At 35.0% G+C, this 16216-nt stretch overlaps 2 protein-coding genes across 6 annotated transcripts in view; both read right to left on the bottom strand.

Moving 5' to 3' along the window:
• Positions 1 to 270: 270 nt before the first annotated feature.
• On the bottom strand, positions 271 to 8332 carry Noa36 (zinc finger protein 330 homolog Noa36). 5 transcript variants are annotated; one of them, XR_013878176.1, is made up of 13 exons: positions 8242 to 8332; positions 7028 to 7126; positions 6385 to 6469; positions 5353 to 5401; positions 4883 to 4996; positions 4395 to 4455; positions 3504 to 3598; positions 3119 to 3182; positions 2632 to 2773; positions 2091 to 2163; positions 1559 to 1632; positions 1073 to 1164; positions 271 to 426 (listed from the first exon to the last, which is right to left on the bottom strand). XR_013878176.1 is itself a non-coding variant. In XM_080156049.1 (12 exons), the coding sequence occupies exons 1-12, from the start codon at positions 8317 to 8319 to the stop codon at positions 1151 to 1153; spliced, it is 948 nt and encodes a 315-aa protein (XP_080012175.1). In that variant the 5' UTR covers positions 8320 to 8332; the 3' UTR covers positions 1039 to 1150. The 5 variants fall into 5 exon arrangements, 1 of the variants encoding a protein (XP_080012175.1); XR_013878175.1 differs by having other exon boundaries at positions 271 to 414; XR_013878173.1 differs by having other exon boundaries at positions 271 to 385.
• The window catches only part of mRpL15 (mitochondrial ribosomal protein L15), an 11639-nt gene continuing 3749 nt past the window's right edge, over positions 8327 to 16216 (bottom strand). The window contains exons 5-6 of the mRNA XM_080156051.1: positions 15437 to 15602; positions 8327 to 8485 (exon numbers count right to left, since the gene is read on the bottom strand). Of these exons, the coding sequence (XP_080012177.1) occupies positions 8375 to 8485; positions 15437 to 15602 (277 nt within the window). The 3' untranslated portion in view covers positions 8327 to 8374. The remainder of the gene's footprint in view (positions 8486 to 15436; positions 15603 to 16216) is intronic.

Genomic DNA, 16216 nt, shown 5'->3' with positions numbered 1-16216 from the left:
AATCATTATTACGAAATTCAGAAGAATAGGATATTTATATCATACAATGTTTGTAAAAATCAACATGTTTTAAAAGGACGTACGATCTTTCTTGTTACGATTTTAGAGTTACTACGCTTCATAAATCGTACATAGTCGTTACAAGAATAATCAAGTTTAAAATCGATAGGATAATTAATAATTATAGCATGTATAAATTAACGTGAAGAGCTAACCGTTACGACCCGACCCTAATTATAGAAAATATTAGCTTTTTAATTTTAAAAATAATAAAACAATGTGATGTTTATTGATATAAATAAATTATAAATTCACATTAAAAAATATCACAACAAGTAATTAACAACTATAGTATTCTACTACATTAATTAACACAATAATGTCACTTTTAATTTTTTATTCAGATATTATAATCTAGATAGAAGACTAATGTAACAAGAACAATTATGTCCATAAGAAGCGCACTAGCTACATATCAAATTATATTTTAGATGAACGATGAAAGTTGAAAAAATGCTGTGAAAAAGATGAGAATACGTGAAAGAGAGAAGTAATTTTATTTCTATTGAATTACTTAAACAAATTAACAGGTACTAGGTATGTGTCCCTAGCATCTAAGGCTTTGTATTCTTAGAGGGGAAGGAGGGCGTAGAAAAATAGCCCTAACCAATTTTAATTTTAATAGGTATCTTAAAAAAACTTTCAGGGAACACATATATAACTTCCCTAAAACCAAGAAGTTCCTGGGTTCAGTGGTTAACGTATTTAACGGACAGACTAAAAACCTTACTAGTACTACGTTATAAAATAGGAGAATACTGACAATGGACATGACTAAAATTTATAGTTGTTGCGCTTCTAAAATGCAACAGTTATGATAAAACATCTGAATAAGAAATGAAGTCAAATGACATCAAGGAGAAATATTCAATTTAAGAAAAAATAATTTTGCCTCCATCTTCTTCGCAAGTTTCTTTGTTTATAATAACAAACATAAACAAAAACGATTTAATCTGGCGAAAAGGTAGCAGGCAAAAATTTTCTTTAAATTGCATATCCCATCCAGATTTACATGTGTTGGTAGAAGGAAGTATATTTTTGATCACAGTTTCATCTTCTGAAGGTAGAATTTTGTTAAATACTATTTACTTCACTTTTTATCCTAATATTCAAAAGATCAATTAATATGAAATGCACTAAAAAGACCTTTTCAAATCATTATCTAAACATTCTATTTATTAATGTTTGTGTATGTAAGATCTCATAAACGGCTTAATTGTTGGGGACAAGGTTGTTTTGCATGGGAGTATGGGAGGGTGGTGGAAAGAGAGGTGGTAAAAAAATAATGTAAAGCCTCAAGTAAAGGAAATTAAAGTGTCTAAGAAGTTCCAAGGCTTTTAGGGGACAAAAGAAGAGGCAAATTTAACCCAAGCTCCCCCTCCCACTCTCGTGCTATAAGACATTGATCTAGAAAATACAACTCAAACTGATTCTTTTTTAAAAATACTTTAAGAATCAATTGCAACTAAAATTTATTTTACATTTATTGATCTTTCCTTTTGTTGTTTATCTTCCTCCTCCTCCTCTTCACTGTCCTCTTCCTCATCCTCGTCATAATCCTCATCATCCTCACTACAATATCATATTTATTTAAATATCCTCAAAATTCTCCAGTATCCTCTACATATCCTCCAGTATATCATAATAATATTAATATATCATACCTGTCATCATCATAATATCCTCCAAATACTCCAGTATCCTCTACATATCCTCCATTATATTATAATAATATTAATATATCATACCTGTCATCATCATAATATCCTCCAAATTCTCCAGTATCCTCTTAATATCCTCCAAATTCCCCAGTATCCTCTACATATCCTCCAGTATATTATAACAATATTAATATATCATACCTGTCATCATCATAATATCCTCCAAATTCGCCAGTATCCTCTACATATCCTCCAGTATATTATAATAATATTGATATATCATACCTGTCATCATCATAATATCCTCCTAATTCGCCAGTATCCTCTACATATCCTCCAGTATATTATAATAATATTGATATATCATACCTGTCATCATCATAATATCCTCCAAATTCCCCAGTATCCTCTTCATATCCTCCAGTGTAACCTGTGTATTCTCCTGTAAAAAAAATATAACTCATAAACATAATATAAAAACCAAATCTTTTATTTATCTTCTTACAAAATATATCAACTTCTATTTCTAGAAGAATTCATTCAACTTGGAATCTTAATATTTTCTAGAACCTAGGGAAGAGGGGGGGGGGGCGGGGGGGTATTTTTGGTGCAATGGGGCAATAGCCTTTGCTCTTTTAACTGCTAACCTAACAAATACGTTTTCATACGAAAATTTTGCGCAAGGCCCACTAATAGTTAAAGATAAAAAAATGTCAAAAATCTTAATTAATTATGAGCTACAATATTCCAATAGTAGACAAAAAGCAGAACTTAACCCTTTCATTTGAAATTTTTTGTCTATGGGTCCAAAATGCAAAACAATTGATTGTTTGTATGTATAGTTTATTGTTCCGTTCCTTTCTCAGCAACTCTATTTTGATAGTTTTCTGGAAGTTATTAGATTACTGACCTCCATACGCACCATAGCCACCATCACCTTCACCATCATAATCATCATCCCCTTCCTCGCGAACAGTTTGTTGTTGTCTACCAAACTTGTGGGACCTTGTGGATACAGACATGGCCTTCGTCTCCACGGTTTCATAACCACACTTAGTAAGAAAAGAAAATTAGTCCCATATTGATTATTTTATGATAAATGAATAGTCTACTTACATGAATTTCCTTAAATTTGTTTCTATAAAAAAAAGCTTTTCTCTGAAATACCTTGTTGAGCATCGAACCACCCCTCTATTTTGAAACAAAATTGAAAATTAGTAAGAGGGTATTTTACATTTGTTTGTTAGCTTAGATCGGGTTAGGGTAAGGAAACTGCAGGTATTAGGAAAATGAAAAAAAACTAACCCTGCCACTTATTTTTCATGTAATTAAAAAAGCGGGGGTGGGGGTTTCATGCTTGAAAGACTCTTTGTAGAAAAGTACTAAAACGAATTTACCTTAGGACAAGGCAGAGGTTGATTCTTCTCATATTTGTGTCCCTTCTTCCTGACGTGATCATCACTAAACAAAAAAAACTAAACTTTCTACAATTTCAAAAGTTTCACCGATATTTATATAAAAAATGTAATTCATGCTTTAAAAATCTACTTAGTGGTTTTGCTTCAGCAATGAGGGATCTGTATTCCAAAGAAAGTACAACAAAAATTATAAAGATCTATATTTAGAAAAAATAGTCTAAAACAATCCGGGGTTCAGTGGTTAAAGAATAATGATATCTGAACAGACAAACAAAAACCTTACTACTTTATGTGAAAGAAAATATAAGTATAAAATAAATCTATGTGATTTGGCACCAGTAGGACATTAATATCTTAAACATACCAGTAGCAAATTTTACATCTAAGACAGCTGAACTGACCGTGCTTGTTACAACTCTTACATTTCAAGCTCTCTGCCTCGACAACTTGACAGGAAGCCTATAATAGAAGTTTGTTTGTGTGCCAGACAATCAGAAAGAAGGTTGTACAAAGTTAATTACGGTTTTATTTCAGTACATTTTTTAAAAAGTTGATGTTAGTGAAAGATTTTATTATTTTTAAAGAAAAGAAAGCTTTCAATTATGGAGCAATGTAGACAACATCCATGAGTAGCGAAGCACTAAAAAATCATAGAAGGACAAACAGACAAAATGAATTACAGAGACTATATTCAGTTGATAAATGTGCTATAATTAAATTCTTAGAAATCGCAAAAACCTTCTTGATATATTAATAAAAATATTTTCAATGTCTTTTATGCATGACTAACAGACTGGCGGACAAAGCAAATTATACATTATAAAGGGGGGGGGGGGGCGAAAGTGACACTTTTTGAAACCAAAACTTAAAGTCAACAAAGGAACTCAACTAAAAAAAGAGTTACAGGTCTGAGATTTTGCATGGCAGTTGCTTTATAGGGGTACAATATGGAACTGTGAAGAAACGGCGGCGCAACCGCCGAAAACCGCCGTTTCCCGCCGAAATTTTTTTTGCCTTTTCTCGGCGGTTTTCGGCGGTTGCGCCACCGTTTCTTCACAGTTCCATTTTGTACCCCTATAAAGCAACTGCCATGCAAAATCTCAGACCTGTAACTCTTTTTTTAGTTGAGTTCCTTTGACTTTTAGTTTTGGTTTCAAAAAGTGTCACTTTCGCCCCCCCCCCTTATTTGGTTTTCTTAACTAAAATAAAAAAATAGGTAGTATTTATTTTTGTGTGTATTTAATAAAAATGGCACCTGGTGTTCAAATTGATCATCTTCACAAAGTATGTTCAAACAGAAGCTGCAGGAGAATATCCTAAAATATTAATTATACCTTCAAGATTTAGATGCTGGCAATCTTTTTTGGATATCATATGATTGTTTTTGGGATATTATAGATCTATCATTTTAAACCAGCCAAGAAACAACATATAAATTGTTTAGGTAATAAAACAAAAACTTATAGTAAATCAAAGTAAAAAAGTTTTGATTTTATATTTACAAGCTTCCTTGCACTATGCTAAATTAACTTCAAGTAGACTTCAGATAGGTTCTCCGCAAATGCTGTTGACTTGGCGAGTGCAATCCTAGTTTAATAATTTCAATCAAGCCGTTTAATACTTTTTATTCAATCAAGCCATTTAATACTTTTTATAAAATTCGCCCCTCTTAAAAGTTTCGTAATATTTCACGTTTCACCTCCTTATCATTGAAAGGAAATAAAATGTGTACAATGTACATACCTGCCGCCATGTTCCCACACACCACGTTCACACTCAATACACTCGGCCTCCCTGCAGACGCAGGAACACGCGTGACTCTGCAGACACTTCCGACCATGGCACACCCAGGCTTCACTGTAAAGTAATACCTATTGAAGGTGAAGGTTTTCAATTTAGAGACATCTAAAATTATGTTGCAGCCTCAGATGTCTTTGATAGTCGAATAAGGCAATGTAAGTAATTATGAAATGCAATTCGCCAAAAGCCTGATCCTGTTCACGAAAATTCCTTGTATAAGTAGCATAAGAAGGAACTATTTTGCTTCGTTCTTCGCCTCTAGGAACCAGAAGGCAAAGCAGGTCAGGAAAATAGCATACATTCACCCAAAGACATTTATAAAGCTTTGCTGAAAAGAAAAATAAATTCGTACCAGCAATTTCCGAGATCTTAAGCTTCATACAAAATAACTTCCTATGCTATATAATTCTTACCAAAAATCACAAACAGCTCCAACCATTTGCATTCCTGTTGTATATTGACCTAAAAAATTAAAGATTATCATTAAAGTTCATTAAAAACTTATCCAATTCAAAAATTATATTTATTTGGTACCTAGTAACTCATATTTTGTAGTTTTAATTTAACTATTTTTCTTTATCTACAATTTCAATTTTGTTTATAATTGTCATCTTAAGACAGCTTAAGAATCATATATAGTTTCCTATTAACAAATTATACCTATATTAGAAATTAATTAAAAACAAATATTTCTATCTTATTTCTAACCGTAAAAATATCCCTAGTTATTTATTGTTATTAGTAAATGTTATTATGTTCATCCACTTTTTGACACAAAACGCTAGGAAAGGTTGAACAGAATAAGAAGAAACAAATCTATAATATCCCAGTTTTGTTTTTATTTCAACTAATTCAACGATGTTTCAAAGGGGGGGGGGGGCGAAAGTGACACTTTTTGAAACCAAAACTAAAAGTCAAAGGAACTCAACTAAAAAAAGAGTTAAAGGTCTGACATTTTGCATGGCAGTTGCTTTAGAGGGGTACAATATGGAACTGTGAAGAAACGGCGGCTCAACCGCCGAGAAAAGGCAAAAAAAATTCGGCGGGAAACGGCGGTTTTCGGCAGTTGCGCTGCCGTTTCTTCACAGTTCCATATTGTACCCCTATAAAGCAACTGCCATGCAAAATGTCAGACCTGTAACTCTTTTTTTAGTTGAGTTCCTTTGTTGACTTTTAGTTTTGGTTTCAAAAAGTGTCACTTTCGCCTCCCCCCCCTCCTTTGTTCCCCCTTATTGATTAGGTATTCAAGAAGATATTTGGGATCATGAAAAGAAAGCGAAGTAGAGGGTTTCGTCGTGCTTTCACAGTAGCTTTTCACCCATTTCTTGCCACTGCAGGGCAATGATTAACATTTACCAAAAATAAAAAAACCTATCAAAAGCTACTGTGAAAATACGACGAAACCAGCTACTTCATTTTCTTTGCATGAACCAATATTTGTTAACCTGCATGTTTGATTATACAGTCACCAGATTTCATCATACATTTCTGTTTCCCACACTCAGCACACACTGGTAACCTCTGTAAGCTCTAAACAAAGTATACGGATCATGGAAAGAATTAGTGGATTTCGTCGTATTTTCACAGTAGATTTTGATAAGTTATTTTAGGTTAGGTTAGGTAAATGTTGATGATTGCCCTGCAGGAATAGAGACACCCGCAGGGGCAAGAAATAGGAGAAAAACTAAAGTGAAAAAACGACGAAACCCGCTACTTCGTTCTCCTCCCAGTCCCATGATCCAATTATACATATAAAGGCTACAAATACTTGCAAATATAATATAAAATGATTCTAAATAATCCTGAAGTTTAGCTTATGTTGGATGGTAATTTCAAACTTATAACTAAATAAAAAAAAATAATACCTACTTAAGTAGTGATAATATTGGTTTGATAAACATTAAATATGTCTTTTCGCTAAATTACAAGTATATTTCAATTAAAACAAGTTTTTGAACAACGTCAAATACTTCTCCTAAAAAATATTTAGATATTTAATAGCTTAAATATTCATAAAAACGGCAGAAAGCAAAGTTATTTACACCGTTATAAATAAAAAAAAACTTAAACAAAGCCTTTGCAACGTACCTGACAAAAATAGCAGAAAGCCCTATTTTTTTGCCTTCTCTGGCATTTATCACATTCCATGTTGAAGTTGGCAGGCAAGTCTACAATGGCTCGATGGTCCTGAATATGAACATAGTAAAATCTTAAATCACAGCAAAGAGTTTAGTTTGTAGAGATTTATCTATACTCCTTTATAAAGAATGTAATCATACTATCCGTTGTAAGCAGGGTGTCGGAGCCGTATAATTTTGATGCGGCTCCGGCTCCTACCTTAAAATTAATATATACAAAAAAATTTTCATTATTGAATTTGATAAAATAAAATAAATAATATAAAATATTTTGCTTTTATTTGATTAAAGCTATATAAAAGTAGAAGGATGTGTGTCTATTTGTTAAGTAACAATAGTTTTTCAGTTTATTATATGGAAATAGACCGTTGCCAAATTATAATATTACTTTAAAAAATCATTTTTAACTAATCCGGAGCCGGAGCCGTTTTTAACGAAAAATACGGCTCCGGCTCCAGCTCCACCAAAAATGTTGCTGCTCCCGGCTCCGGCTCCAGAACACTGGTTGTAAGCAGTGTACCGGAGCCGTATAATTTTGATGCGGCTCCGGCTCCGGCTCCGGCTCCGCGGAGCCGTATTTGGAAATACGGCTCCCGGCTCCGGCTCCGGCTCCAGCTCCGGCTCCGGCTCCTACCTTAAAATTAATATATCAATTTTTTTTCATTATTGAATTTGATAAAATAAAATAAATAATATAAAATATTTTGCTTTTATTTGATTAAAGCTATATAAAAGTAGAAGGATGTGTGTCTATTTGTTAAGTAACAATAGTTTTTCAGTTTATTATATGCAAATAGACCGTTGCCAAATTATAATATTACTTTAAAAAATCATTTTTAGCTAGTCCGGAGCCGGAGCCGTTTTTAACGAAAAATACGGCTCCGGATCCGGCTCCACCAAAAATGTTGCTGCTCCCGGCTCCCGGCTCCGGCTCCGGCTCCAGAACACTGGTTGTAAGTATTGAATCATTTACTCAGTCGGTCAAATCGAAAGCACATTTTTTGTCATTTAAAAAAAAAATCAATATAAACTGACAAATACCAGTTTTTAACGATTACGAATAGATTTATTTCAATTGGGTTTCGTAATGACTTTTAATAAGAAGCTATTTCTGAATATTTAGCTTTCTAAAAGACTCTACGCTTTTCTAACAAGAATAACAACCTTTTTAGCAGCAATATCCTTCTGTCGAGCTTTCTGCCTTTCAGCCTTTTTTCGCTGACCTGTTTTCTTTTTGGGCATTTTATAATCTGTAATGCAAACAATAAAAAGCTATTGACTAGGTACTTAGGTTTATTCAATTAACATACATCTCCTTTAATTCTTCCTTCTCTGGTTTATAAATTGTTTTATCTTGAAGACTGATTAACCAGCCAGGTTCCAGTCCAAAGAAAATTTGCCGAGGATCCTAAATAGAATAGAATTATTTCATTGAAATAAATTGTTATAATAATCAAGACGCTCAGTATAGAAGACTAATCATTTAAGCTGTTTTTAGGGATTGAAGATATGGCTTAAACTTTAAGACGTTGCATTCCAACAACTAGATTTACAAGTTTCGGGTATTCTAACAAATAAATAATCAAAGGTTTCTTTAGCCTATGTATGTAGCCCAGATTCTCTGAAGTTAGGATTAAGATACACACGAAGATTGGAAGTGATAATTCTTTGACCAATCTTAGATTGTAAGCTTCGCACACAGTTGATTGTATTCAAGGAGCACGAACGAGGGAAAGCATGGTTAAAGTTGCTCGACAGTTAGGATCCTAACTAACTTCCTACAAATCTCCCTCCTTACAACCTTAGCCTACGCCAATCTGTATCTTCTTATTATTTTAGAGAAACAAGAAGAGAAGATTCCCTGTGACTCAACCTAATGGGTGATGTTGAAACTGAAGATATTAATGACGAAGATTGCTGCCATAAGTGAAGAATCCTGTATAAATAGTCTCCAGAATATTGGCAGTAAAATCTGTGATGTTATCAATGTTGTTTATTGCGATGATGTATGATTGATCTCTAATGGCTGCTGTATTTCAGAGTGAATCAAGCTTCTACCACCACGGAAGGTGAGCCACACTTCTTTATGTGGTGGCAGCGAGGTCGAGCCCAGGCCGGGAAAAGACGCTACCTGGAGATGTGATAAAATATTCAGTGATATCTCCTCTATTTTACGGTTTTTGATTTTATCAAACTTACCTTTAAAAATTGGATTTGAAAAAATAATCCTCTAAAAAAAAACATTTTATCTTTACTTTATCCTTTTAATCTTTTAATATTTTTAAACCATTTTAATTTTATCAAAGATTTTAATAAAACATTTTAAACCTAAAGTATAATTTTGTGAAAACAAGACTCTTTGCGGTCACAACCGCGCAAATAAAAAAAAAGTAAATTTCCTTCAATTTAAAACTTTAAAATTTTCAATATAAAAGTGAAATACAATAACATTGGTGATCAATCATACATCATACATAAACTTGTGATAACATTGCAATGGCGACCCTCAAGATATATGCACCGAACCCCCTACCAGCTGAAGGAGTCACCGACACAACATTCAACATATGGAAAGATGCACTCGAGATTTATCTAGAAGTTGACGAACGATTCCACAAATTCCTGAATGGCGGCGAATATACAACATGGGAGGCAGCTGAAACTTATCCAGACCGCATCAGAGTTCTACATGCTGCAGATACAGAATCTAATTTATCAACGATTAGAAAAGAATTGCGGCAATTTCTCTGCATAATTGCGAAATTTGTACATCAAGATTATTATCAACCGATAGTAAGACACAGCACAAGTGTTGACTGGATATACAAAAAAATCAGACAAGATTATGGCATTGAGCAGAAAGGAATTCATTTCCTTAATATTCTAGATATCAAGTATGATCCCACTGGAAATGTTACACCGATTGGATTGTACAATAACTACAGGAGCCTCATCATGGGAAACCTCGGAAAAACTGGGGACACTGTTCAATGGCAGAATACAGTACTTACAGAAGATGAAAAACTATCTCCAACAATGGAAGATCTTGTTCTTGTTAATGTCCTACAACTTCTCCATCCAAAATTACCAGCCTACGTCAAAGAAGCATACTGTCACAAAATAGGCAATACTAAACGTTTGATGGATTTCAAGTCAGACATACTCAGCAAAGCAAAACAATACATCGAAGAAATGGAGGAAATCTCTCCTCAAGTTTCACATCTTAATACCCAGCCACAAGAATCTGATCCAGATTATGACCAACCTGATGCAGAGCCAGCATGTAATTATTCCAACACACAACGTCAACCAAGACAGAGATTCGCAAGAGGACCATACAGACCCTCCCCCAGGCCAAGACCACAGCCGCCCCAACCTTCAGCTCAAAACAGATCTTTTCAATATCGTTCAAATCTACCTCCTTTTTGCCGCTTATGCCAGCTCTCAAAGCAGCCTAGAGAAGTTTTCACCAGCCATTATGTAGGTGAAGATAATTGTCCATCCATGTCACAAAAAGATAAAACACAACTGCTACAGAGAGCCACCGCGCAATTATCCAACCTTCAACTAGAAGACGACATTGCTGCTGAATATGGTTACGAACCTATATCTCCACATGAACAGGTTACCAAATTATCTGTTGAAAATAGTAATCAATTCAGAACAGAAAATATTATGCCATCTAATCCATGTCCTAATTTCAGTGACCAGCCAGCAGGATGTAATTATATCAAACCAGTTCCTTCACAAATTTTAACATTACAAGACAAAAACGGCAAAAATGTTCATATTGATCTAGATAGCGGGGCCACAGTTTCATTTGTCAAATATTCTACAGCTGTTGATCACCAATTTTTCATTAAACCAAACAATCAACTAAGCAACCTAGCCGATGGAAAGACTAAACTGCCTGCCATGGGCGAAATTGATGAAATATTGTACAGAAACAATTTTCAACTACGTTTCCAAGCAATTGTTGTACGAGATTTACATTGTTCTTTCGTCGGTGGAAACAATTTTATTAAAGACAACAAACTAGTTCAAGATATAAACAACAAAAATATTGTGATAAATAACAAATATACAGTTCCTGAGACAAACAGAATGCTGATTTTACCCACCAATGCTTCAACCACAGCCAATAATCTTATTGTAAAAAACAATCATGTTCACACTGTTTTACCTGGTCAAGCTGTTTCATATAAAGTACCGCATGAAGAAAATCAACTACTTGCAGTTCAACCATGCCACCAAAACAAGGATGAACGATGGCCACCTCCTCAAACATGCCAGGTAACCAATGGTTTTATTTCTGTTACGAACTCCACTGATGATATAATTAAACTTAAACATGGCAACAATAAGATTCAAATAAGGACTATGGACATGGATATCACTTGTAATGTTGAACCTAAATGCTTCGCAACTTTAACCTTTCCTATTGATGGCGAAATTAAATATAAATCTGTTCAAATAAATTCAAATGGCATTGATGAAAACATTATTAAATTTATAGAAAGTACAAATGAAAAATATAAGGAAGTTTTCAATGAAGATCTGTCCAAGGGATATAATATGCAATTTGGCCGCCACATTTGTCGTCTTAACTGGGCAAACGAATCTCGTCCCCCAGCTAATAAGGTTAACAATATCAATTATGATCATTCTACTAAAGTTTTGCTACAACAAGTATGTGATGAATTCACGGCTGCTAACGTTTTGGGAATCCCTCAAGAACACAACATACAAATACAGCATGTAAGTCCAGCTTTTTTGGTTAGGAAACAAAGGGCTAAAAATAAACCAAAAGATCAATTGACCACAAAAGACGTCAGATTAGTTGTAAATTTTGGGAAAGTCAATGACCATTTAAAAAATATCCCTACCCAAATTACAAAGCCCAAAGACATTTTTTTACATTTGGGCCGCTGGAAACACATAATTGTAATGGATCTCTATCAAGGTTTTTTTCAGAACCATATTTCTACAGATGACGGCGCATGGCTTGGAATTTCAACACCTTTTGGAGGCCTCAGGTTCATGAAACGCAGCGGTCAAGGTCTCCTAGGACAATCTGAGGAATTAGATGAACTTCTATCTAAGGTATTATCTTTTGAGATGCAATCTGGATTTGTTGCCAGGATCGCCGATGATCTATATATCGGCGGCGGCACTCCGGCCGAAACAGCCAGCAATTATGAACAAGTCTTGTCAAAATTACATATGGCCAATTTAAAAGTCTCTGCAGACAAAACAAAAATCTTTCTTGATTCTGTTGATATACTAGGGTGGATCTGGAAAAAGGGTGGTTACTTGTCCCCTTCACCTCACAGAATAAATTCATTGCAAAATACAACTTCATCTGACATTAAAAATATTAAAGACCTAAGATCTTGGATCGGTCTATATAAAACTTTGATGCCTGCAGCCCCTAACCTAACCATTATCCTCGATCCTTTTGATCAGATTGTGGCTGGTAAAGATTCAAAAGAGGACATTCAATGGGATGAATCTTTAAAAATTTCTTTCAATAAAGCTAAGGAAGCAATTGACAACTTGCAAACATTATATCTGCCTTCCCCAAATGATCAACTTTTATTGGTAGTTGACGCAGCCAAATCTAAACCTGGAATAGGACATGTTTTATATGCTGTTAAAGACAACTCCAAATTACCTGTCTCTTTTCACTCCAATAAATTGAGTGAACACCATTCTAAATGGAACAGCTGCGAATTAGAGGCCCTAGCTTTTGCAACAGCAATTACAGCTGAATATCATATATTGAAAGAAAGCAAAAAACCAATAATTATTTGCCCAGATTCAAAAGCAGTGGCTGATGCTTGTAATCTTATTAGGAAAGGTCAACATTCTTCAAATCCTAGAATTCAAGCCCTTATAACTAATGTTAACAGAATACCTATCACTGTTCAACTGGTTAGTGGAAAAGGTAAACTTAACGCCTGCGGGGATAACCAATCAAGGTTCCCATCAGAATGTGCAGCTGATTACTGTGCCATTTGTAACTTTGTTTCTGAATCTGTTAACACTTTAAATCCTTATGCCATAAACGCAGCCAAAGTTGAGTCTATACCGTCTATTTTAAACAATCAAACAGCATGGAAAAATGTGCAGGATGAAAGTAGGGCATGTCAACAAGCTAAATATTTAATTACATCAGGCAAAACCCCTAGCAAACAAAGTGGCAAATTTTATTCTGAAATAAGAAGGCTTTCTTCTGTAGCAAAACTAAATAGTGATGGGTTATTGATTGTAACATCTAAACCAAATGCATTTGCCTCGGTTAGATATGAGCAGATTGTTATTCCTTCCAGTCATTTACCAGCTGTATTATGGCAACTGCATACTAATTTAAATCATCCAACTAAAAGTCAGCTTAAAAACCATTTTGATCGCAGTTTCTACTCTGTAGGGCTTACCCCTGAGCTTGAAAAATTATATGAAAACTGCCATTTCTGTTCCAGCCAGAAAAAAATACCTTCTGTTGTACCACACTACTCTAAAACTGATACTACAGTCCCAGGTACACATTTCCATGCTGACGTCATTCGCAGAAGGTGTCAATTTATTCTAGCAATCAGAGATAACTTTTCTTCTTTCACAGTAGCCAAAATTATAAAGTCCGAATCCCATAAAGATCTGAAAGAAGGACTCATTGATTTACTTTCTCCTATCAAACTATCAGGAGAAGTAATAGTTAAAGTTGACAATGCCCCAGGTTTCAAACCCTTACTGGAAAATAAAGATCAAGACCTTAACAAAATTGGAATATCATTGACCAATACTGACGTTTTCAATATCAATGAAAACGCCGTCATTGATAAGGCTTGTTATGAACTTGAACAGGAGTTAATAAGAATTGAACCTGATGGTAGACAGGTCAATAATACCACAATTCAATATGTTGTTCAATTGCTCAATAAAAAGTTAAGGAGAAATGGTAAGATTTCTGCATATGAAATTTACTTTAACAGGGATTTAAATACTGGCGCTAGTTTAAATATAGATTACCAAAGATTAAAACTTCATCAAAAAACAGTCAGAGACTCTCACAATGAAAAACACAACTCCTCCTTACCTCAACAGCCAATTTCTAATCCACAGCCGGGAGATTTTGTCATTCCAATTACATCAAAAAATGATAAGCATAAGGCCAAAGATATTTTCATTGTTACTGCATCTCAAGATAATAAAGTCAAAATTCAGAAAATGCTTCACACACACTCTGAACAGCCAACGTTAAGATCTAAAACGTACATTACTGACAAAAATCGTTGCTTTGTAACAAAGGCCAATTCTAAGCAACAAATTATACATAGTCCTATTAAAACAACCAACGAATGGAACCCTCTCAAGGACTCACATGATACATCTTCTGATGAAGAATATCATGTGACAATACCTGTCAGGACAAAGAGATCAAACATTGTTGAGTCTTCATCTTCAACTACTTCACCATCAGACCCAACAACTACACCTCAACAACAAACATCATCGCATAATTCTTCAAACAACTCTCCAGCACAAGCTAGACCAACAATTTATCAACACCTAGATATATGGATGGAAAACCAACGCAGACAAGCAGCCCAGCAATTGGCTGTAGCCAATGAAATGGAAAATTCAGACCTGGATGAACATAATATTCTTGAAAATAATGATAGAAGAGCTTTAATCAAAGAAAATGCAAAAAAGAAAATTAAAGCTACTTTTCAAAGATTACCACAACTTGATGGAGCAGCAACAGATTCATCAGCACCATCTTCAACAAATGCTTCTCCAGACACATCTATTACATTGAACAGGTCTGAATCAACATCACCAATATCAACATCACCTGCAGCACCTATCTCCCCTTCAACAGCTGAACGCATATGGGCAGAACATGGTTTTTACTGGGACTACTCCCACTTGGATGAACTAATCAATACTGCAGATGCTGACCATATATTTGACGATCCTCATCCTGATGTGGACTTTATGGCTCGTCATGCTTCCTGCTAGCCATGGGGCTAGACTCTAAAGAAGGGGGACGCCAATCTGTATCTTCTTATTATTTTAGAGAAACAAGAAGAGAAGATTCCCTGTGACTCAACCTAATGGGTGATGTTGAAACTGAAGATATTAATGACGAAGATTGCTGCCATAAGTGAAGAATCCTGTATAAATAGTCTCCAGAATATTGGCAGTAAAATCTGTGATGTTATCAATGTTGTTTATTGCGATGATGTATGATTGATCTCTAATGGCTGCTGTATTTCAGAGTGAATCAAGCTTCTACCACCACGGAAGGTGAGCCACACTTCTTTATGCTATAAGGTATAAATATTAAATATATTACCTTGGTTTTCTTAAATAATTCATCATTTTCATCATAAACTGGAGGTTCGTATCCATATTTTTGAGCTGTGACTATCCGTTCCTGCTGGAGAAGATCTTGATGAGCCAGGTATCCTCTGGAGGCTGGATCACAATATTTGTGCAACAAATTACCAGGAGGGGTCAACCTAAACGATGTATTAATATTAGATTAAAGCAATATTGGGGTTTAGTCCCTTTCGGGACAACGCCTCTTAAGGGGCCTTTCTCCTATTTCTAGCCCCTGCGGGGCAATCACCTAACCTAAAATAACTTATAAAAAGACACTGTGAAAATATGACGAAACGCCCCCTAAGAGGAGTTGCTACGAAAGGGACTATACCCACGACCGTGGCTCAACACGTAGCGCATTCGCTCGTCGTCGGGAAGGTGATAGGTTCGAATCTCGGTCCGACACCGCGTCAAAACTAAAGACGTTAAAAATGGTTCCCACTGCTACTATGTCAAATGCGCGACGTAAATAGTTAGAGTGGGGGGAATGCCTTGGCCCAAAACAGGCGCAACTCGTTACCATGCACAGTTAAGACTTCTCAGACAAAGGTCGTGCATCACAGAGAGTTGGTTGTCTGTAATGTACTGTACTACGGGTATGAGGTGAAGGACCAAGAGTCTGGCCTTGAGTTGACAAGTTGACTGTTCAGTCCAGGTGCAACTCACTCTAACGACATTAGCATACCCCAATATTTTATTCTGAAAGGAAATTTAAAAATCAGATGTTATTTACCTAGGTATGCACTCTTAT

This window comes from Acartia tonsa, chromosome 4 (genome assembly GCF_053477335.1).
Source record: "Acartia tonsa isolate MP-2025a chromosome 4, ASM5347733v1, whole genome shotgun sequence".
Taxonomy (NCBI): Eukaryota; Metazoa; Arthropoda; class Copepoda; order Calanoida; family Acartiidae; genus Acartia; species Acartia tonsa.
Note: the sequence above shows the minus strand (reverse complement) of the source record. Positions and strands in the feature narration are given on the sequence as shown.